Source organism: Falco peregrinus, chromosome 1, assembly GCF_023634155.1.
Source record: "Falco peregrinus isolate bFalPer1 chromosome 1, bFalPer1.pri, whole genome shotgun sequence".
In the NCBI taxonomy this organism is placed as follows: Eukaryota; Metazoa; Chordata; class Aves; order Falconiformes; family Falconidae; genus Falco; species Falco peregrinus.
Window position 1 is genome coordinate 129,434,662 of NC_073721.1, and position 24,370 is coordinate 129,459,031.

General features: G+C 43.3%; 1 protein-coding gene across 9 annotated transcripts in view; it reads right to left on the bottom strand.

Annotated features, from left to right (window-relative positions):
- The window catches only part of NEO1 (neogenin 1), a 212,085-nt gene extending 191,981 nt beyond the window's left edge, over nucleotides 1-20,104 (bottom strand). For all 9 annotated transcript variants that reach the window (XM_055818650.1, XM_055818644.1, XM_055818665.1 and 6 more), the window contains exon 1: nucleotides 19,687-20,104. In XM_055818650.1, coding sequence (XP_055674625.1) covers nucleotides 19,687-19,801 — 115 coding nt within the window. In that variant the 5' untranslated portion in view covers nucleotides 19,802-20,104. The remainder of the gene's footprint in view (nucleotides 1-19,686) is intronic.
- Nucleotides 20,105-24,370: the final 4,266 nt, after the last annotated feature.

Below are 24,370 nucleotides of genomic sequence, written 5' to 3' on the forward strand. Positions count from 1 at the left end.
CTGGACTGGGACCAGAGCCAAGGAGGTCACCTTACACCCTGCGGTCACAGGAGAATATTCAAGGTTTGGAATTTTGTATCTTGATTTCCATATAAAATAAAATTGGAGATTGAAATGATGAAATACTGTGTATTCTCTGCACACAAATTGTGCTCCTTTCTTAAGTGATAAAGTTAATATTCCAAGGAACAAGAAACGACAGTTCAAGAGTTCATAGTGATTTCAAGCCATTCAGAAAGACTCAGGAAAGTGACAACTGCTAGCAGCTCTGCACTTCTCCAAAATAATTTTTAGTCATGAATAAACTATAATGTGACCAGACTATATGCATAAGAATGGTGTAATCTGCACAAAACAACAGTGAAACAGCACATTACAATAAAATTCACTTGTCAAAGTAACAAGCCAAGTAGCTTTATTTCCATATGAAAACTGTTCGGAAAAGACTGACACATTTTATTTTAATTTCTAGTTTTCTTCAAAACAAACAGCATGCATGCAAAGTGCCTAGTTCCACCAGAAACAGCTACTGGAGACAGGGCGCACACAGCGGAGTACAGTGCCCAGCCAATTGCTAATGTCATTTCATGTCTATAGAATTCCTTTAGGTTCACACAGCAGCTGAAATACGTAAAGATCTACAGGAAAAAAATATACTACCAAGGTAGCAAAAACCTGCTAAGGAAAACAAGAAGTGTATACAAGTATAAATCAATGGAGATTTGCCAGTGTGAGAGAACGTGTAGCTTAGTCTCACCATCAGGTCCTCATCATTAACAGGGACCAGCTCCTGGGACAAAGCAGTACTGAAGCCCCGATGGGCAGCCACTGCTTCCGCTTCCATTACCTGTGTCACACACCTGCAGACAACACTCGGCAACTACACCTTTACACAAAATTCAAAGAACCCAAGAATGCCTAAAATAACTTCTGTATTTCAGAGAGTAAGAGAGCAGTACAGCACAAACAATGGAATTGCTATTACCAGCACACACCACCACCTCAATTCACAAGCTTATGAAATGGTGCAACAAAGGAATCAGATTAGCACCTTCTTACCCACCCTGTATCAGTTGCTTCAGTACAACGATTGTATTTTAACAATTTAGGTTGTGCTGCGCTGCTCTTTAACCTCTGGTCAGTAACAGCCACCAGCCTTTCAGCACTGTGGGCCCCATACACATGCCCTTCCAGCAGACCTTTGTTTCACTGGGAGAACTGCCTTTGAGATTACGAGGAGGTTCGCCATTTGCTAAGTCCCCACAAGGTGAGCTTGTCTGTACTGCTCTATAGCAAGAGAGAAGTACACTTCTCAAACTATTTTCAAGCAGGTCTTTCAGCTAATATTATGCTTTACGTCTAAATTTAGCAGCATAGATCTGTATGCATGGTACCCTTTATCTCCAACTATGCAAATTAAAAACGTATCCTGAAGTTCTCATGCCATAGAGATTCAAATGTCAAGTCAAATTCACAGGTTGTATTCTTCTGAATTAGTGAAGTGAACATAATTACAGTGCTTTCTTTGGAGCTTTCAAGACACAAGGCAGCCGTGTTGTATTCCCACAAACCTCACTGTTTTAATGTTTAGAAACTATATTGTTTAGCCCACATGAAAAATCCTTGCAATGACTACATACATTTAATAAGTTTAATTCCTTTGCCAGATCCGTACCATGCCACAAAACTAATACCCATATAAAAGACACTTCTCTACCTGTTTCTTAAAACAACGTCTCGAGAACCCAGGGAGGCTAGAGACAGATAAGTAGTATTAAAATCAATTTCTGGCACTCACACAAAAAAATATCTGTATATTGATCAGCTACTCAGTTTTCACAGAAAGAATTGACTTAATATTAGCATCATTAAGATCAGTAAGATTCATAACAATTCTCAAGCAAAGGATGCATCAATGGGCTACAACGTTGACTAATATTTGGATAAACGTCAAGAATGCACAGCTACATTTCCATGTAACTTGTCCATACATCAGTGTTCTGTAATGTTCCAGAGCAACATTTTAACTGTTTAACCTCAGACATCAAAAAAGTAATTTTTTATGTTTAATTCATATATGAAATCAATTGTGGTGACAGAAATATAATTTGAATATATATTTACTTCTTAGCGGCTTTTCTGCATTTGTCTTTGGGATAATGAAATCCATTTAGCTCTCATAGTATATGTATTGTCCTTGCCAAGATGTAAAACTCAGGAGTTCTCTCTCTGTATAAATCCACAAAACAGCTTTTCACCATGAAAATGCTTCCAGTGCAAGAGTGAATTAAGAACAATAACCAAACTGCCACAACAGATTATGAAAAGCTTTGGCTTTAATAGCCATCACGTTGGAAGCAATGTTTTAAGTTCTTAGTCTTTCTATACTTTATCGCCACTAAAAATCTTTGTGATACAACCATTAGCCAAAGCTGGTGCCAGAGAGGCATGGCACAGCAAGAGTCGCTTCAGGTATAAAGCAAATGGTTGTAATCCTGGTCCTTGGTGCTCACAGTTACAAAATGGCATTTAATTTCTCGAGCAAATGAAGCTGCATAAATGCAGCCTTCATCTCTTCCCACACCATAAGGCAAGCGTGCTGCGCCGTGTGTGAATTACTCCTCCTGGTCCTGGGAAGGAAAATCTGCTGGGCTCTAGCCACTGCTTTTCAAACACAGGGGAGCGCAGAGCCTTTCCCCCATCACGGCTCAACCCTTGCTGCCATTGATGGCTAACAGCTTTCTCCAGCCCCCTGCTGCGGCCTCAGACATTCCTCTGCTCTGTCAAGCAATGAAAATATCAGCAACAGGATTAGAGCGAGCCTCAGAAAAAAAGACTAGCTCTCTAACATCCAAAGTCTAGGAAAGAACACAGATGTCTTTTGGGGTTCACAATACTGGTAATGACTCTCAATTACAACTGTTAATGGCATTTTTTAAGCTTCAGAAAAATTAAGACTTCTAAAAATTCTGTGATACTTCTGCACCATTAAAAGGCCTTACACTCCTGCAGGATGCAACCAAAGTCTGTAAGTGTTTATTAAGCGAGGCAGGCTTCTACTCCTGCACTGATGTGCTACGTACCAGAAAAAGAGAACAAGCAAAATTAGAAAGCAAGACCTCTCCTTCCTATTTCACATCTTGGTACAGGCACTGCCAGCTACTCTATTCTTCTTCTATTCAGCTTCATACCAAAGTGGTCAAGGGTTAAAGTGGTTTAAAAAAAAGCATTAAGAAAGGAAAAATATTTCTTCTACAGTAAGGAAGAAGAGGAACACTTGAGAAAGGCTCCAAGCACCACACTAATTGAAAGAAAACAATCCTGAGGAAGGAGGCCCTCACTATAGTATTCAGGTTTGGATTTTACATTCACCTACTTAGCCAAGTAAATATATCTAAATAAAATTACTCAATCCCAGTGTGGCTTCCAGGTCACATTAAGGTAGTAAGGTTCTCATAATTATACTCCTCTTCACATACTTAAAAACCTTTTCCATGTTTACTTAAAAAGCTAATTGTTGACAGCTATGAAGAGTGTAAACGCTGGACCTTCCAGCTCGGGGGGGAAGGGGAGATATTCTCCCCCTCCCCACCTCAGTCCTCCGGAGCCCTATTCACCTCGCAGCTTTGCTGAGCAGCGTCAATACCCTCACAGAGCCTCAGAGCTTTATAGCAAGTCACAAAGTAAATACAACAATCTCCCTATGAAACCAAATTATATTTCTGTAACTTTATCAAATGAAATCCTACTTCTACAAAGTATGTAGGCGTTTATGCATTACATTAGCATTAAAGATGCATGAATTTCAATTTTTAAAAAAATTATAGGTAACTACCTCAATTTGCAAATCCAGCAAAAGTGTAAGGGACTTGCATACAAACACATTACTCAACCACATAAAATCCAAACCTCAGCACATGTAACTCATTCCCACTCCAAGGTGGATTTGCACAGAAAAAAGGAAGATAGTAAAAGATCTGTCAAACTCTTTTACTATCGTCATCTGATACACTATGCATGTCAGTGCTGCTGCCTAACAAGCGTCTGCGTTACTCTCTAGCTCAGCTCACCACCTTCTGCCTCCCTTACACAGCCACGTTGCATCCAACTCAATTTTTCTTGTACTGTATGTATCTCCCTTCCTTACCTTTATCATTATCCATTACTGATTTTTCAGGTAGGCAGCGATAAAGCTGCAACAAGAAATCCAAGGGCAATCAAGAGATTTCAAGGCCTTGTGCTCCTGATCTCTTAATCAGTCATCCCAAGTAGTCTTCTCCTCTGTCCTTCCAGCTGCAGGGAATGATGAAGGAAGAACCAGGAAGAGCCAGCAGATCAATACTCAGTGGTGACAACAGGGTTGAGTGTTTATGGGCAAGAATCAGGAGGAAGGCCAACAAGGCAGGTAACATGGTGGGAGTCTGTTATAGACCACCCAACCAGCACAAAAAGCAGCTGGGTCTCATGATCACCCGCCCTTGTTCTTGTAGGGGACTTCAACTTCCCAGATGTCTGCTGGAAACACAATCCAGCACAGAGGAAACAATCTAGGAGTTTCCTGGAGCATGTGGAAGAGACCTTCCTGACACAGCTGATGAGGGAGTCAGCGAGGGAAGGCACCCCACTGAAAATGTTATTTGTGAACAGAGGTCTTGCAGGTGACGTGATGGTTTGAGGCCATCTTGGGCACAGCAATCACAAAATGGTAGGTTTTGATTCTTGGAGGAGGAGATGGGGGTCAGCAGAACTTCCACCCTGGGCTTCTGGAGGGCAGATTTTGACCAGCTGAGGAGCCTGGTTTACAGAGTCCCTTGGGAAGCAGCCCTGAAGGGCGAAGGGGTCCAGGAAAGCTGGACATCCTTCAAGAAGGAAGTCTTAAAGGCAGAGGAGCAAGACAGCTGCATATGCCAAAAGATGAGCTGTCACGGAAAAAGACCATCCTGACTGAACACAGAGCTGTGGCTGGAACTCAGGGAAAAAAAGAATTTATGATCTTTGGAAGAAGAGGCAGGCAACTCAGGAGGAATACAAGGATGTCATGAGGTTATGCAGAGAGAAAATCAGAAGGGCCAAAGCCCAACTAGAACTTAATCTGGCTACTGCCATAAAAGACAATAAAAAATGTTTCTATGAATATATTAGCAACAAAAAGGAGGACTAAGGAGAATCTCCACCCCTTATTGGATGTGGAGGGAAACATAGTGCCAAAGGAGGAGGAAAAGGCTGAGGTACTTAACACCTTCTTTCCCTCAGCTTTTAATAGCAAGACCAGTTGTTCTCTGGGTACCCAGCCCCCTGAACTGGAAGACAGGGAGCAGAATGAAGCCCCCATAATCCAAGGGGAAATGGTCAGTGACCTGCTACACCACTCTGACGCACATGTCTATGTGGTCAGATAGGCTCCACCTGAGGGTACTAAGGGAGCTGGCAGAAGCACTCACTAAGCCACTTCCAATCATTCACCAGCACTCCCAGCAAACCAGGGAGGTCCCAGCAGATGAGGGGTTAGCCAGCATGACACCCATCTATAAGGGCAGGGAGGAGGATCTGGGGAGCTACAGACCTGTCAGCCTGACCTCAGTGCTGGGGAAGGTTATGGAGCAGACCACCCTGAGTGCCATCATGCAGCACATACCAGACAACCAGACACAAACACAGCCAAGTCAGCACGGGTCTGTGAGAGGCAGGTCCTGCTTGACGGACCTGATCTTCTCCAGTGACAAGGTGACCCGCTTAGTAGATGAGGGAAAGGCTGTGGATAGTATCTACTTAGGCTTGAGTAAAGCCTCTGACACAGCCTCCCACCACATTCTCCTGGAGACACTGGCTGCTCACAGCTGGGATGCCTGTACCGTACGCTGACCAAAAATCTGGCTGGATGCAAAGACTGGTGGTGAATGGAGCTGCCGGGCACATATGCTGCTCCCCAGGGCTGTCTGTATCGAGGATCTGGGCAAGGGGTTGGGTGCCCCTTTGGTCAGGTCACAGACAACACCCAGCTGGGGGGTTGATCTGCCCAGGGGCAGGGGGCTCTGCAGGGGGGGGCTGGGCAGGCCAGGCCCCAGGGCCGAGGCCGCTGTCTGAGGGCCCCCGGGGCTCCGTGCCAGGCCCTGCCCGCAGGTCACACCAGCCCCAGGCAGCTGCGGGCCAGGGCACTGGGCTGGGGAGCTGCCAGGGGGGAAGGGCCCGGGGGGGCGGCGGGGCACGAGCCCCCAGTGTGCCCAGGTGGCCAAGGCGGCCAGCAGCACCCTGGCTTGTGTCCAAACCAGCGTGGCCAGCAGGGCCAGGCAGGGATCATCCCCCCATACTGGGCGCTGGTGGGGCCCCATCTGGAATCCTGGGTTCGGCTTTGGGCCCCTCACTGCAGGAGGGACATGGAGGGGCTGGAGCGTGTCCAGCGATGGGCAGCGGGGCTGGGGCACCAGTCTGATGGGGGAGCTGGGGGGGGTCAGCCTGGAGAGGAGGATGGCTCAGGGGGGACGTTACTGTTCTTTACAACTGCCTGAAAGGAGGGTGTAGGGGAGGTGGGTGTCAGCCTCTGCTCCCACTACATTATCCGTTGCATACAACTTCCCACAGACAGCTGTGGAGTGGGGGCATGCAAAAGAAAACCTAGGATTTTTTCAGGGTTGAAAAAGCCATCAGCAAACAGATCCATAATTTTTTTATTCAAATTCTAACAGGGATTTTACCTATGTGACTTAATTAGGAAACTGTATGTAAGTTTAGCCTTGTGGATGCCACAAACCAGGTTATGTTTGAATTCCAGGATACAGTCTGAAAATCTACACTTTTGTACACCAAAAATCATGAAGCAACTTGAGAAAGATCTTACATGCTATTACAGCTGTGCTCAAAAGTATCTCCAAGTCATCAGGACAGTTTCTCAAAAATTTACCAGCTTAATCTAAAAAGACTGACCTACTGACCAGCGCAACTTCCATCTTCTGTGATAGTTCTGATCACCAGATTTCTTTTTTAGTCTAGTATCATAAGGTGATGATGCCAGATGTCACAAACAGTTTTACAGACTTCCATGATAAACAATTTTTTATGACTGTTTTCTGTAAATCAAAGTTTGAAAATGCAAAAACATGTATAAAGAAAATCGTATCAGGTCCAGGTCTATCTTTATAGGCAAAAAAGTTAAGACATAGGGATGACAAAGCCACGGCAAATAAATGTGTTGCAGAACATGTTTCTGATTTTATCAGAAAGTTGTGAAATCCAGCTTAGTAGTAACTTTGGAGGCAATTGCTGAGAAAATGCACTACAGAGTTTACACAAAGGGGAGGGGTGGGAGGAGCTAACCTGAAAGAAACAGCAACCACACTCCCAGAACTGTTTATTAAAGGTGAAGTGCACAACAAATAATTAACATGTAATGCCTTTGCGGTAAATTACTGAACTTATTCTTTCTGTGGGAAGAATGATTGTTTCATTGCTCTTTTCCTGCATCAAAAGCCTGCTAAAGAAAGGACACGCAGACTACATTTACAAACAATTTTTGTCAGATATTTACACCATCTTAAATTGGCTTTGAGTCTTGATATGCTCACTGGTATACTAAAATGCATGTCAGTTACAATCACAAAACAGACATTTTGGGATTTCTGAAAGTTTGGTTTTCCCCAACTGGCCTACTCAAGCTCATGCTTTCATTTTCACCTCTTTTATAGTGAGCAGTAATGCCCCTGCAGAATACATTATGGCTGCTTTCTTCACTCTATCTTACCCGCACATGCAAATCCGAAGACCTGAAAACAAGTCATATTTTTTTCTACAAACATTTAGGAAATGGCACCTCAAACTGAAATTACTTCTACACAGACACCACTGAAGGCTGTGTGGAAGAATATATAAGCAATTACAGAACAAGCACGGATGTTCAGACTGCTATAAAAGATTGCATAAATGTAACAATTATTATCATAAAACATAGAAGAATGAATCAAATGTGAACCTGCTTTTACAGTGATACCCAGATATCATTTGGTCAACATCTAAATCCCTTCTATTAATCTGTTAGAAAACTGCCTGATGAGGTATTTTCCAAATGATGAAGCAAAAGGTGTTCTTGTTACTAGAATTCCAAAATGCTACCTAAAAAACCCACAACAGCTTCCACAATCAAAAAACTGCACAGCACTAATAACAGAAATATTTCTGCTTATTTGCAGAGAATAGGTAACAATTCCCCACCTACACAGCACCTCTGGAAGCCCTGAAAGATTAAGTTCTGTTTCTGAAACTACTAATAAGTTATTTAAAAAAAAAAAGTCAGCAAAAAACATCCATAACAATTTGCTGGACACTAAAAAACAGATTATGACCCCATCCTACCATTACCTTTCAGGTGTTTCAGGTAACGACATGACCTTTACCCTTCAGTCTTCCGAAGACCTGTGCTAACAGCTAATGCCAGACAATAACCACACAGCTAGGAGAAAGGCATTAGGACACATGTATCAACTTCTCCCTAGCTGAAACCACGCTCTACCTTCTTTCTGACACTGTAGGTTAAAGTTAAATCTGTCTGAACTCCTCAACTGCATTTCATATGTTAAAACCATTTCTTGATTTTGTTCTGTGAAAAGCTGCACATTTTTTTAAAAAATACATAAATTTTCAGTCTTTGGGTGACTGATACAAGCCATCAACTCAACCTGCAACCCACCTTCCCTTCTTAATACAACTGACAGACAGCAAGACTGCACAAATTACAAGAAATTAGATGCTAGCAACACAGGTAGTTCACTGAATGTGTTGTGATTTGAGGTTCAGTTTACCACTCACTCCAGCTGCTTTGTATCCCAAGGGAATCACAGTCAAGATAGGCCAGTGAATCTAGATTTGCATTTGGTAATAATTCAGCAAGACACTTGATACCACCAGTAGCTGTAAGGCAGAATCTACAAAGGCCCTTTTTTTTTTTTTGGTTGTTTTTTAAATGTACACCATCACCCCATCACACCCTCTCCTCCACTCAGTGCAAGCACTCAAAATAAGCAAGTGTCCTTCAGCATGCAAGTTAAGAATAATAAACTTACCCATGTAACAGGAGCTAAACTAGATTTAAGCAATCAATATGCTCCACTGATGAATCTGTAATAACAGAAACAATCAGTTGATAATCTTCCAAAGCCTCCTGCAGAAAAAAGAATGACAACTGTATAGGCTAAACTTGAGAAAAGATAAAAACAAAGGCAAAAATCTGTTTCTTACAGGTCCTTTTAATTTTAATAAGCAAAGGACATGCATGAAAATGCTATGCTAAAGTAATAAAGCCTGTGCATGAGGAATGGGAAGGCAAAGATGAAACTCCAAAGCATAGGCTCAACCTCTGCTACAGAGCCGTGACCAGTGGTACCTCCCAGGTAAGCTCCAGAGAGAACAAACAACAGGACAGATCAAAACGCACACATAGACCAGATGTGGTATAGACAGATATCTTCAGCTACCATGAATGCTGGCTTTTTCCTTTAGATTGATTTCCTCGGTAAAATGAAAAGCTGGCAACAATCAGTAAAGAAAGAAAACTGGAAAAAAACTACTTAAGAAAAATAACACTTCAGATTTTGGGGCTGATCATGCTATTACCATGAGCACAAGATTTTCCAATCAATCTGAACCAGAAACAGCCTTTAACTAGCACTACCTAGAAGTCAGAATATATCATATCCTGTTTTGGATGCATTTGGTGTCTGACTTCTCCCTCCACGTTCAGAAACAGACTTCTCTACCCTCCAGAACCCTCAAATTTGAAATATTAAAACCTCTGCTCATATGCTGTGGTGTTACCTTGCAGATTCTGCCTCATTATTTTAGGCTAGACCTACAATATTTACATCACTTATAAAGAATATTACTTGCGTGTACTCAAAGACCACAAATTGAAAGGTGAAGAACACTGATTTACACTCAATAGCACAACTGAAAAAAACTCAGTAGTTCAAATATGACACTACGCTTCCTGTAGCTATGATTTGCGTTTTTCTTTCATCCACATCTCAAAAAAGTTACATAAAACCACAACATCAAAATGGTTACTAAATCACTGCAGATATCCAAGCTGTTTCTGATCTCTTAGTATTCAGATATTTTTTAAAAAACGACTGTAAATACTATTATTTATTACTGTAAATACTAAATATTAAAAACTTCAAATAAGGATGTAAGTAAAAAGAATCCGTAGCAACAAAAGAAAAACTACAGAACTTAAAATTAAGGCTCCGAAGACCTGAAATAGCTATAAACAACTACATGAGAAGATTAGGATAAACAAGCTATTTTACACTTCAAACAGATAACAAGCCATGTCAGATTCTATAAAAGGAAGCAACTTGGGAAAATTACAGAAGAGCACTGTCCCACCCAAAATTTGCTGTATGTTCTCTAATAGTACTTACTGCTAATAAAAATAGTGTGTCCCATAAAATGCGTTTAAATTGGCCCTTGCAAAGAAATAAGAACATACTCCTGTAATTTCAGGTGTAATCCTTGAGATTATCCCTTCATCAGCATCTAAACAAGTCACAACAGGCTGCACTGTTCGGTTGATTGGTAGAGGCAGGTCTATCAGCATAAAGACTTCTACCTCTGCATTACCATCATCTCCTTAAGCAACAAGGATTAAATCATTTCAAGAACCCTCCCCTGAACTGCTCTGCAGAACCACCAAAAATATACAGATAGGCAACAGTGAAGGAAGGGGGCAGTTTTCCATCCCCTCACCTGCCCCCAGCTATACAGCCCAAATACACCTCACCTTCACACCAGCCTCCCAGTATGTGCACATCCCTGACACTTAATTTCTACAAATCTTTTCCTGTGAAAACCTGGATAATGTCATCCTTAACCATTCAATTGGCTGGAAGTCTCCATAAATTGGTTTGGTTTGTTTCCCATGCACCTTCACTATCATACTGTCCCATCATAGGACATCTATAAGCTTTTCTTAACACTCCCAACCAGGTTTCAACTCAGCATTATCCTTACAGGATTTCACTACTGGTACAAGGATGATTTTGAAAGTCCTGGCCTCACAAAGCTACAACACAGCTGTTAGTACGTGACAGATTCAAAGTGACACCTGAAATGATGCTACGCAAGGTAATCGTCATCAAATGATTTCCTCTGGACTTCAAGCAAGCAAACAGCTACTGCACTCAAAAAATTACTAGGCCACTATCCTTTTCTGAAAGTGTAACCTATTTATATATAGTTTTACATTTCTTTTCTACAAGGCTATGTATTTTAAGATGAAACTTGTAACTTTATTCCCACTTTAGAACTAGTCAAACAAATGGGATTTCAGTGCAGGGAAAAAAGTAACAAACCAAAGCCGTAATTAAAGCGAAATTGAGAATTCATTATCAATCTAAAGATGAATTTTTATGAAACATTTTATCAAAGTAATTTAAAAACAATAATGCACACTTCAACGAAGTTTTAATCTCTAGATCTGAAATCAATATGCGATAATATGTCATAACATTAGACTAATACAGCGACATAAGACATGCAGTATATTTTGTTCACAGTGCTTTTCACGTTCACATACTAAGCCAATCTCTACCCCCCACCAGAAAAAGCAGCCTCGCCTTCCCACGACACCATTCCAACAGGCTCGTGTCACCCTCTCCCTTCTGCTCACACAAGCACCCATGCAGGCACATGGCACAGCACATCAGGGAGCTGATCCAATTCCCTACATCCTTCACAAATGCTCGTGAAAGCAAATCGAAGGGCGTAGTATGCAGGTCCTCCTCCCCCTTTTAATGGCACTGCCAGCCTGAAATGCTGAAACTGAACACATGAAAACAGGATTAACATTTGGCAATGACTTCATACATGCTGTGTTTCATATCTGCCCAAACACATTTCTAATAAAAGATTCACAAACTGATTAACAAAATACCTGGATTTCCTGCAACGTGAGCGCTCACAGTACAACACTGAAAATTCCAATTCCCGCTGCACAGGAGTACACTACAAACTGTTTAGGTGTCCCAACACATCAGAAAATGTTTCTGGATGAAGTTTTCCTCTATTTCTAGTTCTTTTATACTTCTTTCCCCATCTGCTTTCAAACAGGAGCATCTGGCTTTATAAATTACTTTTGGAAATATTTCATCATCTTGTTAATACCCAGCTTTCCTCTCTGCTATATAAAACACTGCTTGAAACCAATGGCTGTTACAATTATTCATTTTTTAACCACTGTGACAGTAACCCCTTAAAATTTAGAAAGCAAGCTATACTCCGCTTCTCAATACACTCTCAAGAGATTTTAAAAGTCATGACAGGTCTAATGACTTAAATGACTTTTGGCAGCCTGCTCTACTTCTTGAAAGAATATCCAAAGCCTCTGTTTGTGGTTCTCCCTTTCTCACTACATTTACATTATAGGGTTTCAATGCATGAACTGCAGAGCAGTGTTAAAAAGAGATGTTCAGGTTTATTAACTACAGAGGAAACCTGAGAAAAATGAAGCTTATACAGAAGGACTTGACTCCACCTCAACCCAAGTGGCAGCAAGCTGCTTGGACCATCAGACTGAAAACTGAGCTGAAAAAAAGATGGAAGTTGCCTCTGAGTGCTCAGGCCGGTTAGTGATGTCAGAATACAAAGGGGTCTCTGCCAACAGTAAGATAAAAGAGAAATCAATGGGGCCAAAATGATCAGAGATACAGTTTTTACTGCCAAAACAACGCAGTGGGAATTGCTATGCTACAGACATAAAAATATTATATGTATTCATAGTCACATAAATATGAAGACAAGTTAAGATTTTCTACAGCTCAAAACATCATTGCAAAGAAAACATTAAATAAAGCAAAACTTTTATAGAAAAGCACTCAATAATACCTGGCCAGAAACTACATACAGAACATTAAATAGATGGAAGCTATAGAAAAGCACAAAGTCCCTTCAAAACTATGTGAAGTCTAACTTCAAAATTTTAATATGCAAGGAACACCGGTTAAGCCTGTGTTGGTACAAACCTCGAAAGCAGCAGCACTGCGTTGTTTTCCTCTAGGTCAACATCAACATTAGACACGTGTCAAAGAAGTAAAAAGCACATCAAACAAGATAAATTTATCAAAGTATAGTAATAATAATGGAAGACAACTGTGCTGCTACTGACATATGCTTTGACCCAGTGCCACAAAATGTGACAGCTTCAAAACAAAAAAAAAAAAAAAAGAAAAGAGACATCAAATAAAAACAAAGGTAAAATATTAAGAGCCCACATATATGTAAGGGCAGAAAGCTAGAATCAAAAAAACTCAGAAGTTGGCCCTATGTCCAAGCCAAAGAGAAAGATTAGAAAAGATCAGTAGGTGGCAAAGTTCAGCAGAGCTATACCAATCAAGCAGAAATATAACCCCCCTGAAACCCAGAAGGATATAAAGCACATTATGATCAGAAAACTAGACAACATGAAGTGAATTTTTAAGGGAGCATAAGTACAAAGACACATGAACTACTAACCATAGTAAACAAGACAACAAAGACATTCAGGCATTTGGTGGCAGTCACACCTTCGGATAGCTCTCCCATCATCACCAAGTAAAAACACACCGGGTGATCCGAAGGGCTGAAACATCGACGGACTGCTAAGTGGCTCAGCTACTTTCAAAAACTAACACATTTTCTAAGCTTGTATAGTAGACAAATGAAAATAAAACAAAATCCAGCAAGTATAGTTTTTTTAAGGCAATAGTAAAAAGAAAATTTAATAGAAACACAGTAAAATTCATTCCTGTATGGCTAACAATTAAAATCTTGCCTAACTTCACTACAAAGGACAGTAGTATCTTCAAATTCTTTGAACAAAGGAATGAAGTAGTGAGCAATTTTGTCACAGAACAGGTTTTCCACATCTTTTAGGAAATGTCTGGACAAAACTATACAACTAGAGGATACCAAAAAATATCAAACTACTACACTTTGATGACACACAAAATAACTGAACCACCAAAAATTATATTATAAAAAGTAATTCGTATGAGCCAACACCTATGCAACGCACCAAGATCAATAGATTAAAATTGCAAATGAAGAAATTCAGCACAAGCTGAGCACCTGACTCTTCAATGGAAACCAGTACCAAGTCAGCTCCACAAACCACTTCACAGCAAAGAAAATTCACTGCTAATGTATGCAGAATGATGCATTTTGAAGGAAAAAAAGCTGTCTCCAACATGTAATTCACTGTTCCTACATCAACTTATCAAGACAAGATTTCTTACTGAATAACTATGAAAACTAGAATGCAAAAGGAACAGGAAGAATAAAACACTGTCACATCATAGATTTACCAGTACATTCCTTGCTAAAAATGCCATACTCTGTCCTGGTCATGTCACAACTACAAACCAAAGCTGAACCAGGAAAGTTCAAAGACTGGCAATGAGAATCAGCAAACACCTAAAAAAATATGTAAGTTTACATATTCAGAGCCCAGCAAGTTCTCGAGTTTGACAGCCCTTTCTGAGCAGCACCGTTAGGGATGCTAGTAAGAAAAAAAAAAAAAAAAAAAATCACAACCACATGTCCAATCACTTTCAAGTATCCCAAAACATCCAGAAGCAATGAGTAGAGTGATACTGTCTAGTCACAATGTAAAAAAAAAAACAAACCCAAAAATCTCCTTTTGCTTTGCAGTGATCAGATTTTAAAGGGACATTAAATGTTTTTCATTGAAATTAAACATTAAATCACTTTCCACAAAAAGGGTTTATCATAAATTGATAGTCTGCTTCTTTTGTAAAATCAAGATAATCTTTTCAGCATGAATACTAAATAGTAAAAAAAAAACCACACCAAAAAAAACAACAAACATTTAAAATTAAAGCACCCAAAAGACCATATAAAGTTCGGGTTTCAGTTTTCCTAAAGAGCTCTGCAGCTATACACATACAAATTGTGCTTATGTATTTAGATGGAATTAATTGGGATTACCACTTTCATTTTGGCAATTGAACTGGAGAACTAGATCAATAGCATCCAATCAGTAAAATATGACTGTTGTTTCCACAGTGCTGAGACATTTTCTCTATTAAGAGCTGGTTTGCTTTTTTTTTTTTTTTTTTTAACAAGATCAATAGCCTCAAAGCAATTACATTTAACTATTCAAGGGACAGAGATCTGTTGCAGCGAACAGCCTGAAGCAGCACCCCTCAATACCTGGGGCAGCACCTCTCCACCCCAAGCCCAGCGCACAGGCCAGGCAAGCAGAGCGCTGCCTCAGCTGCCATTTCCAAACACATACTGTGACTTTGGGTTTTTCAGGGGTTGAACAACCAGTTCTTAACATTCATAGGAAAGTAATTCAACTTCAATACTGGTTACAAAATAGGTTTATCGCATGAGAAGCTGCAATCTTGGCCCTGTAGCCAGCTTAATTCTAATAGTGCAGCCCCTGAAATCCCTAAAATGCAAACTGGTTAAACAGAAGCGGCATGAAGCCTCCCTTCCACTGACTGACATCTCTTGACACTAGGACAGATTCCTTATGGGAAGCTGGTATTAATCAGTTATTACCAAGAATTTCAGTTATACCACCTCACAGACAATGCAAAGTGAAACTTCACAGAACTTGCATATATAAAAACATTTCATGTTTAGAAAAGTTAGCTACAAACATAATCAGCATGTTTTATACACTAAATTATTTCCATGCCAAACTAGTGATAGTACAAAGATTTGCTTTCAAACCCTTTATCATACTCAAGCTGGTGCTGCACAAGTTACATTCTGAAAGTAAAGGTTAAGAAACATAGCATATTGCTCTTTGTGTAGTTTTCTTAAACTCCCACTCCATTTCCATGCTCACTTCTTATCAACCTCCTCTACTTGGCAATGCAGAAAACTTCAGTTAGGTGCCTACATAGTTTTCAGATTTCTCTGAAAATCTCTGGTTGAAGGTTAGTGCCTTAAAAAAAAAAAAAATCACAAAAACATTTTATCATCAGGAATAATCAAGTATTCTTATTTATATAAAGAAAAATATACCTTATGTATTTACTTAAATTGCACTGATAAGTTAGCAGGAGGTAACTTGACCAAGTTGGGGTTTTTTTCCCCAAAAATGACAATTTTTGTTTGCTGTTTTTCATTGTGGTAAATATTAGGCACAGGTGTGTACACACATCTTACAATTTTTAAATTGAAACACTAGTTTATTACTCTTCATAAGCAAGTCAAACCCATTTCTTAGATGACTAATAAAGTAAATAAATACATGCCATAAAAGCCGTATGCAACTTAGGCAGTTATTGGTGAGGACAAGCAACAATGCATCACCCCAGCCCCGGGGAAAGGCACCTTGATACACAGTTTATTAGAACAATAGTTCACCCTCACAAGAGCTACACTCCAGCATCAACAGACCTTTCCACCGTTGCTATTTATACGTGCGTATAAGCAGTGGTACTAGTCTCTGCACATCACAGGGGCTCTGAGCAATCAAACTGCTTCTATCAGATCATCTGCAACACCCAGAATACACAAGGCTGACATATACCGTATTTATACGACACAGGAATATCAACCGCAGACCTATGCTTAAGTGCCTTGGGATGTAACAGAGACCTGAATACTTCTACTCTATTTTTAACTTGTGATATATTTAGAAATAATCAAGAAGTGCACACAAAACAGAAACAAATTAAGACCTTATGTTTCTAAGGAACCCAGGTGATTTATGCTCCCATCTTCTTTAGCTATCTGCACACTACTCTCACACCCCAGAAGGAGCATCCCATACAGCAGCACATACTGCACCAATTATCCATAATCAACATGTCACTAAAAAGACCTGTTCAGTTCTGGGAGGCTTGTGCAGCTTCCATGCCCACCAATTTCTCATTTCATTTGACTGTCAACTTCCAAAACTGCCAGTTTACCCTTTAACAACAAAAGATACTTCCAAGGACTTCAAGAATACCAGGGAGAGACAGAACAAATTTCCTGCTTCTGAATAATCTAATTCAGAATCTTAATGGTGTATATAGGTTATCACAGCTTTTCTATTAAAAATTAAAAGGGACACCAACTTCAATTTTATTCTTAATAACGCAATCCAGTATAGATCAAAGTTTTCACATCAATCTCAAGTCAGTTTCAAACAGTTACAAGAGGTAGATGCCTGTTCCTTACTACTGATTTATTTGGTTTTATTCCCTTAGCTCAGTAAAATATTGTCCTAATTCTAAAGTTAGTAGCTCATTTTACCTTACTTGCAAAACAAATAGACTAGAAAATATACTAAGGTTCATAGATACACAAATAAATGAAGTTACACAGTTTTTTCCTAAAATAATTCAGCTACACTCTTTTCTTCTTCACAGTGTAATGACTGGCTATTTATAGATGGGATCAAATGTCACTCAAACATACACGACTACAAAGAATACAGGCTTCCAAATCTCTTCACTTCTGCTCATTTATATCATATTTATCAACACCAAAAAGTAAGTTTGTTGGGGGGGGGGTTTCCCCCTCCATTAAAAACCCGCTGTTCTGGACACAGCAAGTAGCACTTCAGACTTGACAAGCAGAGTTGCAGTTCTCACAGCTAAAGCCCCATCTGGACCTACAAACTAGGTGCTCCTCGGCCCCTTTGGCCCCTTACACCAATGTAACACGCCTCTTACGAGCATTCTAGAGGTCAAGCTGCACACAAAACACGGGACAGAAGATGGTACTGCCATCCTTGCATCTAAAACACAAAGGGGAGCACTTTCATGCATGAGGTGGAGCATCTGCACCAGACTCCCCTCCTGCGAGCAGTGAGGGACTTTTGGATGTCCCTCTCCCACTTGCTAAATATGAAAGTATGTGGAACATCCCCTATTTAAGAAAAAATAGTAATAATCAGGTGGAAAAGAGTGTGAATTAAGATGAACTCCCACTATGCATAAAGTATCTTATCTTCATCGAGACAAAGAACCAAGAAAGCCTCTCCCTCCTCAGTCACTGGCTCCCTCTAAATAACCTGCAAACACCCTCAGGGTTAGGGAAAGCCAGGCTCCTGATCCTTACCAGGGATGAAATGGGACAGTACCCCTTGCTATGGCATAAACGCACTTTCCACAAAAAGAGAAAGAGGAGAGAGTAGGAGTTCACCTGAACTTCCAAGATTTCCATAACGATACTTCTAAATTCCAGCTCTGATAAACAGTTTCAATTAAGGTTTTATTTTGCATGTTTGAGCACATCACTCCCCCTTTGCTGACTCAACTCAAACATTTGGTTTCAACAGATAGATTTCACCTATCAACTTGATTTCCTCAAACCATAAAAGTTTTTAAAGTAGCAAAGAGCAACCAACACAACCATAACTGCAGTGAGCAGATCAGTAAATACCGAAAAAGAATTGTCACGTGGTAAGATTTTAGACATAAAAAAAGTGACTTATCTATTACACATACTCTGTAGATCTTTGAATCCAAGTACAGTATTTTTCAAAAGCAAAAAGAAATTTTTATCTGCTTCAGACCTGGAATCTGCAAAGCTTCCAAATCTGTGCAAGAGAATACATGAATGAATATATTCCCTGTCAACAGGAGTCGGCATACATGGCTACACAAGTAGTATCTAAGATGAGAGCTACTGCAGACGTTATTGCCTAACATGATTCGAAACAGGGCAATTACACCATTTAATATCAGAGTTTAATCATTCCCTCTTTTCCAAGATGCTAAAAACCACTTTATTTAACCAGCAGTTCGGGTTTTTTCCCCAAATTCCACTTGCACAGAGCTTTCTTTTAATGTATCAGGACTCAACGTACAGAGGAGTATTTGAAAAAAAAGCAACAACAACCAGCATTCAACATTCACGTCCAGATTTCCTTTCAAGCTTTCTACTACTTTGTTGCTGACAAGGAAAGGGAAAAAAGTTACTTTTTAAAGCCAGCATTTTGCAAAACGAGCAGATAACATTACTGCAAAACTAGGGAGCCTTCTACAGTATTAACGGTCTTTTGCAAGGGCCTTTTTAGAAAGGCTTCTCACAGGCACGCGAGGCTTCACCTGGATGAGGTTACGTTTTTCATGGCCTATAAAGAATCGGGATTCAATCAGGGATCATTAACGGTAACAATGGTAAAAGGTGTGAGAAATACAGCGACTGAAACGCTGCCAGATCGCTCGTTTCTGGGCTACCGCGGCACGGCTGTGAGGCACGTTCCTCTCCCGCCGCAGGCTGCCCGCCACCCCTCCGCGGTGCGCAGCCCCCACGGCCCCAGCCAGCCTGCCGGCTCCCCCAGGCACGGCGGGGCCGCTCGCGCCCCAACTCGCTTCACGTGCGCTCCGGCGGCGGGCGGGCGCGAGGCGCAGCTGACGGACCGGCGGCAGCGCCGAGCGGCGGGGAGGGGACCCAGGTGCGCGGCTGCCCCCCCCCGCCAGGCGCCGACGACCGCCCGCGCAGGTGTGCAGTGGCCTCTGCCGGCGCGCGCCACTCCCCGCGGCCGTGCCGCTGGCGCGCGAGGGGAGCGCAGGGACCGACCTCGCGGCCCCCCCCCGCCCGCGGCCCCCGGCGCGCGCCCCCTCAGCGCCGCCCGCCGCCCCCCTCACAGCCCCGGGCCCGCCGGGCGCCCCCTGCCCCGCGCCGCCGCCTTCGCCGCCCCCTCGCCCCCCGCCGCCGCTGTCAGGCTCTCGTCCGGCTCCCTACCTGTGGGGAGGTTCTGGGAGCCGCTCCGAGCGGCGGCAGCGGCCGGGTCCGGCTGCCCGAGGAGAAGGGCGATCCAGAGGGAGCCGAGGAGCCGCCCGGCTCTCCCCGCCGCCATCGCTCCGCTCCCCGCGCCCGGCAGCCGGGCACCCAGCGCCAGCCCCTCCCCCGGGGGGGCTCCTCCTGCCTGCCTGCCGGCCGGGGCGCGCTCCCCGCTCGTCCGCCGCCGGGCTGCGCCCCTGCGGCACCCCGAGGCGGCGGCCCTCAGCCGGGCGGCAGGGCTCGCAGCGCGGCCGGTAGGGCGGGCGGGAGCGGCCGGGGCTCACTCCATCGCGGGCCGGTCCCAGCGCCGGGCTCCGCTGCTCCCTCACACGGAGCCGGAGGGGCGCTTGCCGCGCGCTCCTCCCCTCGCTCCCTCCCGCTCCCGCCCCCCCCCCCCACACCCCCCGGGCCCGCCCCCCTCCTCCGCGCGCATGCGCCCGCGCGCCCCTCCCTCCCTCCCCCGGCCGGTCGCGCGGAGGCACAGGCGCACGCGCGCTTTCCCGCCCCCACACACCCCCCCGCGCGCCAGGTTTGCGCGCGCCCGCCCTCTCGCCCGCTCCCGCGCCTGCGCGCGCGCGCGAGCCTGCGCCGCCCGGGCCGGAGGGGCGCGCGCGGAGGGGAGCCTGTCAGCCCGCGCTGCCGGGTTCCCGCCTCAGCGAAGCCACCCGGCGGGGTCCCGCGGGCGCCGCTGCAGAGCCCGTGCGCAGCCCTGCGGCACGGCACGGCACGGCACGGCACGGCACGGCACGGCACGGCACGGCACGGACCCGGAGCGCCACTGCCGCCGCTCTCGCCGCGCTGGGCCGGGGCCGTTCCAGCTCCCGCCGCAGTGACCAGGGAAGTTGCTCCCTGCGGGCCCCGCTGCTGCCCAGTTGGGCTGCCGCATTTTGCGGCAAGCCTGTGCCTCAGCAAGCCAGAGGATAAATAAATGTGGAAAAAAAGCTCGAACCTACTCCGCAAAGGCCCATGAACTGTATTTTCGTCCTCTTGGGGGTAATCAGTTTTACACAGCATTTGCCATTCAAATCCAAATCATTTGAATGCTGCATCGTTACCAGCCGGCTTTAGCCTGGCTGCTGGATCCGGTATCCTTACAAAGGGGACAATGAGAGCTATAAATATACATTCCTCCTTCGTTAATCATGTGAAGTGTACTCTTATATTTTTTCCATCTCAGCTTGTTACCCAGTAAATTATATTTTTACTATGTGCACGCTATCCTTGCTCATTTTATTATTAACTAATTGAATTGTCTCTTTCAGTATATAAATTATGTAGTACCAGGGCTCAAGAAGTGGTAACCCTGAGATAACCGCACCCCTGGGGCACTGCCAGACGTGAAACACGGGTACATCCCCCTGAAAAGTCTGATTCTGTTGCAAAAATGTTTTAAAACTAGTTTTAAAAAAATTGTTCCAGAAAAAAACAGGCTTTTGCAATGCTAGCAGCACTCCTGCTGAGGAACCCAGGACTGGTTTCAGGGACGTTTGCCCTGGTAACCTTCCTGCACGGGGCAAGGGTGTCCCCCTTGATGCAGGCACCGCTGGCTCCCCGAGAAATTATCCCTGATCCAGCGGGATTTGCAGATTTGTTTATTTAAAGGCTTTTTGGAGAGGCAGACGCTGACACATTTTGCAGTACACCAAAACGCAGGTGTGCATTTTGCTGTACATGCGGATGTAGAGATGTGCACGACTAATTAAATGTTGACATGACTACAACGTACCAGCTGATACAGGTGTCTGAAGTGTTTCTCATTGTGAAACTTGCTTCATTATTTTACAATTTTGTTTGGTGTTTCTGTCAAGAAACAGGAGTTTCATCCTCCACTAAAAATATCCTGAAGCATTTTCACAATGATGAATAATTACCTCCTGAGAGAAGGATGTTTGGGTTTCTCCACATCATGCTTTCAGAGTTACGCTGATATCTGATATGCCAGAAGGATTACCAGCAACGAACTGCAATTTATACTGAACATGGAAGCACTGATTAATAGGCAGGACTGGTCATATAACTCCTATTAAAGCTGGTTAGCAGTTCCCATCATAAAATCCTACCTTCAGTCACTTTTAATAGTGCCAGACTAACCACTATGCTGAAATTTAGGCATCTTAAGTTCATACCTCAGGTTAAATTATACACATTTCTTCTTTCGTTCCTTCTGTCAGGGATCTTTGAATCTGAAAACAAGGATGGTCACCTTGTCAGAGGTGCTCTCTCAACGCCCACCCTGACAAACCCCACTGCGAACCCTCTTTGCGCTTGGTGGGGGCCGAGCACCCCTCGCAGCATGGTCCTGCAGCAGCTCCCTGCGCACCCAGCACATCACAGGCTGTGGGAGTCAGAGCTGGACCCGCAGTTCCAGTTCCCGGCTGCTTTGGACCATGCCAAGTCTGAAGGTAGGAAGGGTGAGCAGGGAACCTGTCCTTCCAGTCCTCTTGGGAAATGTGGAGTAGGAAGCTCCTCGAATAACAGGTGGTGGGGATGAGAACTGGATCCAGGACAAATGAATTGGCAGGCACAAAGAGTCTGGAGAAAAGACAGGTTCTCCGGGGCAGTGGAAGGGAACTAGGACTTGGAAGGGGAAACTGGGTCTGCCTGGAGGCAGGGATAAAGCAAAGCTCACAAGCAAGAGTCTGGAAGCCAGCCTGTTGGGAGAAGACTGGTAATGGGAGAAAATTGCCCCGAGAAGGACGTGCAGCCCTGGAGGAATGGGGCAATCAAGACCAGCACGTTACCTGGCTAAGAGCTGAAGGAGAACTTGCCTGGCAAAAGGGATCAGAGGGGAGAGCTGGAGCAGAGTGTGGGAGCAGGACATGCAACCCCAAGGCTGAGTGTGAGATGCAGCAGCGGGAAGAGGGAATTCACTAAGGACAGGGATGTAGAAATGGGTATGACAGAGACTGAGGAAGGCAGATCAGAAACGTGAGGGTTTAGGAACAGGAATGAAGACCACCTGGAAAACTGTCGTCTCTCTACTGGCAGCAAGTATGTGAAATACACTGAGACTGTACCTCGTGCCCTGCAAGAGCTGGACCGCAGGCAAACTACTACACTCCTCATACAGGGTAAGCTGCCGCATTGCTGATGGCCTGCATTGATGTCAGCGCAGGATTAAATCGCTGAGGGATTTTTTAGGTTATCTCTAAATGGAAGAGAAATACACATATATTAAAAAAGTAGTTAGGCGGCAAAGTAAACCACTCCCAAACTATGAAATACCAGAATAAAGGCTGCCAGTGCAAGAGGATAAGCCTGGCTCAGGTGCTGAACCAAGGTTAAGGAACCAAGGTAAGTGCCTAAACAATTTACACTTAATTTACTATAAAAATCAGATATAGGTATTTTGTATCCCTTGCAAGGAACCCTGGGGAAAGCAAGCCCAGCGCGGTGGCTAGGGTGGGCAACTGCTGCCCTGGGAAAGGGCTGCAGCCTCCGGACGGGCTCCTGTGGGATGCAAAGCACAGTGCTTAAACCAGGCTTCACAGCAATGCACTAATTGTGCAGTCTTTGGTTCCTAGCTGCCTGATTTGACATTTTGAAGTCTGATTTGCAGAACTGAAGAGCACTTGCAGGTGTATCTGCAGTAAATGAGAATTTATTCAACTTTTGACTAAATTAGATGCTTTGCCATGTTATATTTTCTGACAAAATCAGGCCATGAGTATTTCTAATTGGGTATCTAAAATTAAAAATTATTTTTACTCTTTTTTTACTATTCTGTCTGTATGCCTAAGTTACTTATCTGTAATATAAGGGCGACCAGTTCTCACAACAGTGCTGAGAAAATGAATTAGTTTGTGAAGCGCCTGGATACCATAGCAATGAGTACCACGGAAAAGCCCAGGAGGAAATGAATAAATCTGTCTTCAGAACAATATTTGAATAGCATGCAGTAAATAAAGCATGGGCCACACAGTGAACAGCAAGGAGAAAATAAAATTATTACTTAGTTAGCACAGTCTATTCTGTACAATGAGTGAGGCCGGGAACCTGTCGAAAGAACAGCGTGTGAGCTAATTATAGTTAAATAGTGTATCATAGTGCAAATGCACAAAAGGGACAAATTACAGTTGCACAGGCCACCTTAATGCTGGTACTTCTAAACTCTTAAACCCCTGAATTAAAAAAAAAATCACCCTTAGGCTGCCAACGTGTAATATACGTGTATAAATTATTTGCTCAGCCTTTAATAGTCAGAGACAATATATTTACCTCATCTACCTCACACACTGCTGCGTGGTTCAGTGGAAAAAGTGTTTTTATCCTCTTGGAGGTATCTTAGCCTTACAGCCAAGTTTCAATGCTGCCACTCATGCATTGATGTAGAGTTTTAAATTCAAAATTTACCTTCTTTGGAAGTCTGTGCAGGATCATTGGAGACAGGCAGTGTTCTCCAGAGAGGGATCCAGAGGAGGACCTTTATTCCAGGGATTAAAATTTTGTCTTTTGCTTGAGTTGCTTCATATTTCAAACCAGCCTACTGCTTTTTTTTTTGGTGCAGAAGCAAGGTTATGTTACAACAACAGCTTCAGTGATCTTTTGCGATTCCTCGGTCCCGAGGCTAGCACTGAGCCTTTCTGACTCCTGCTGAGATTTGGAACCACTTCAGAGCTGCTGTAAATTGCATTGGGTTATCTGT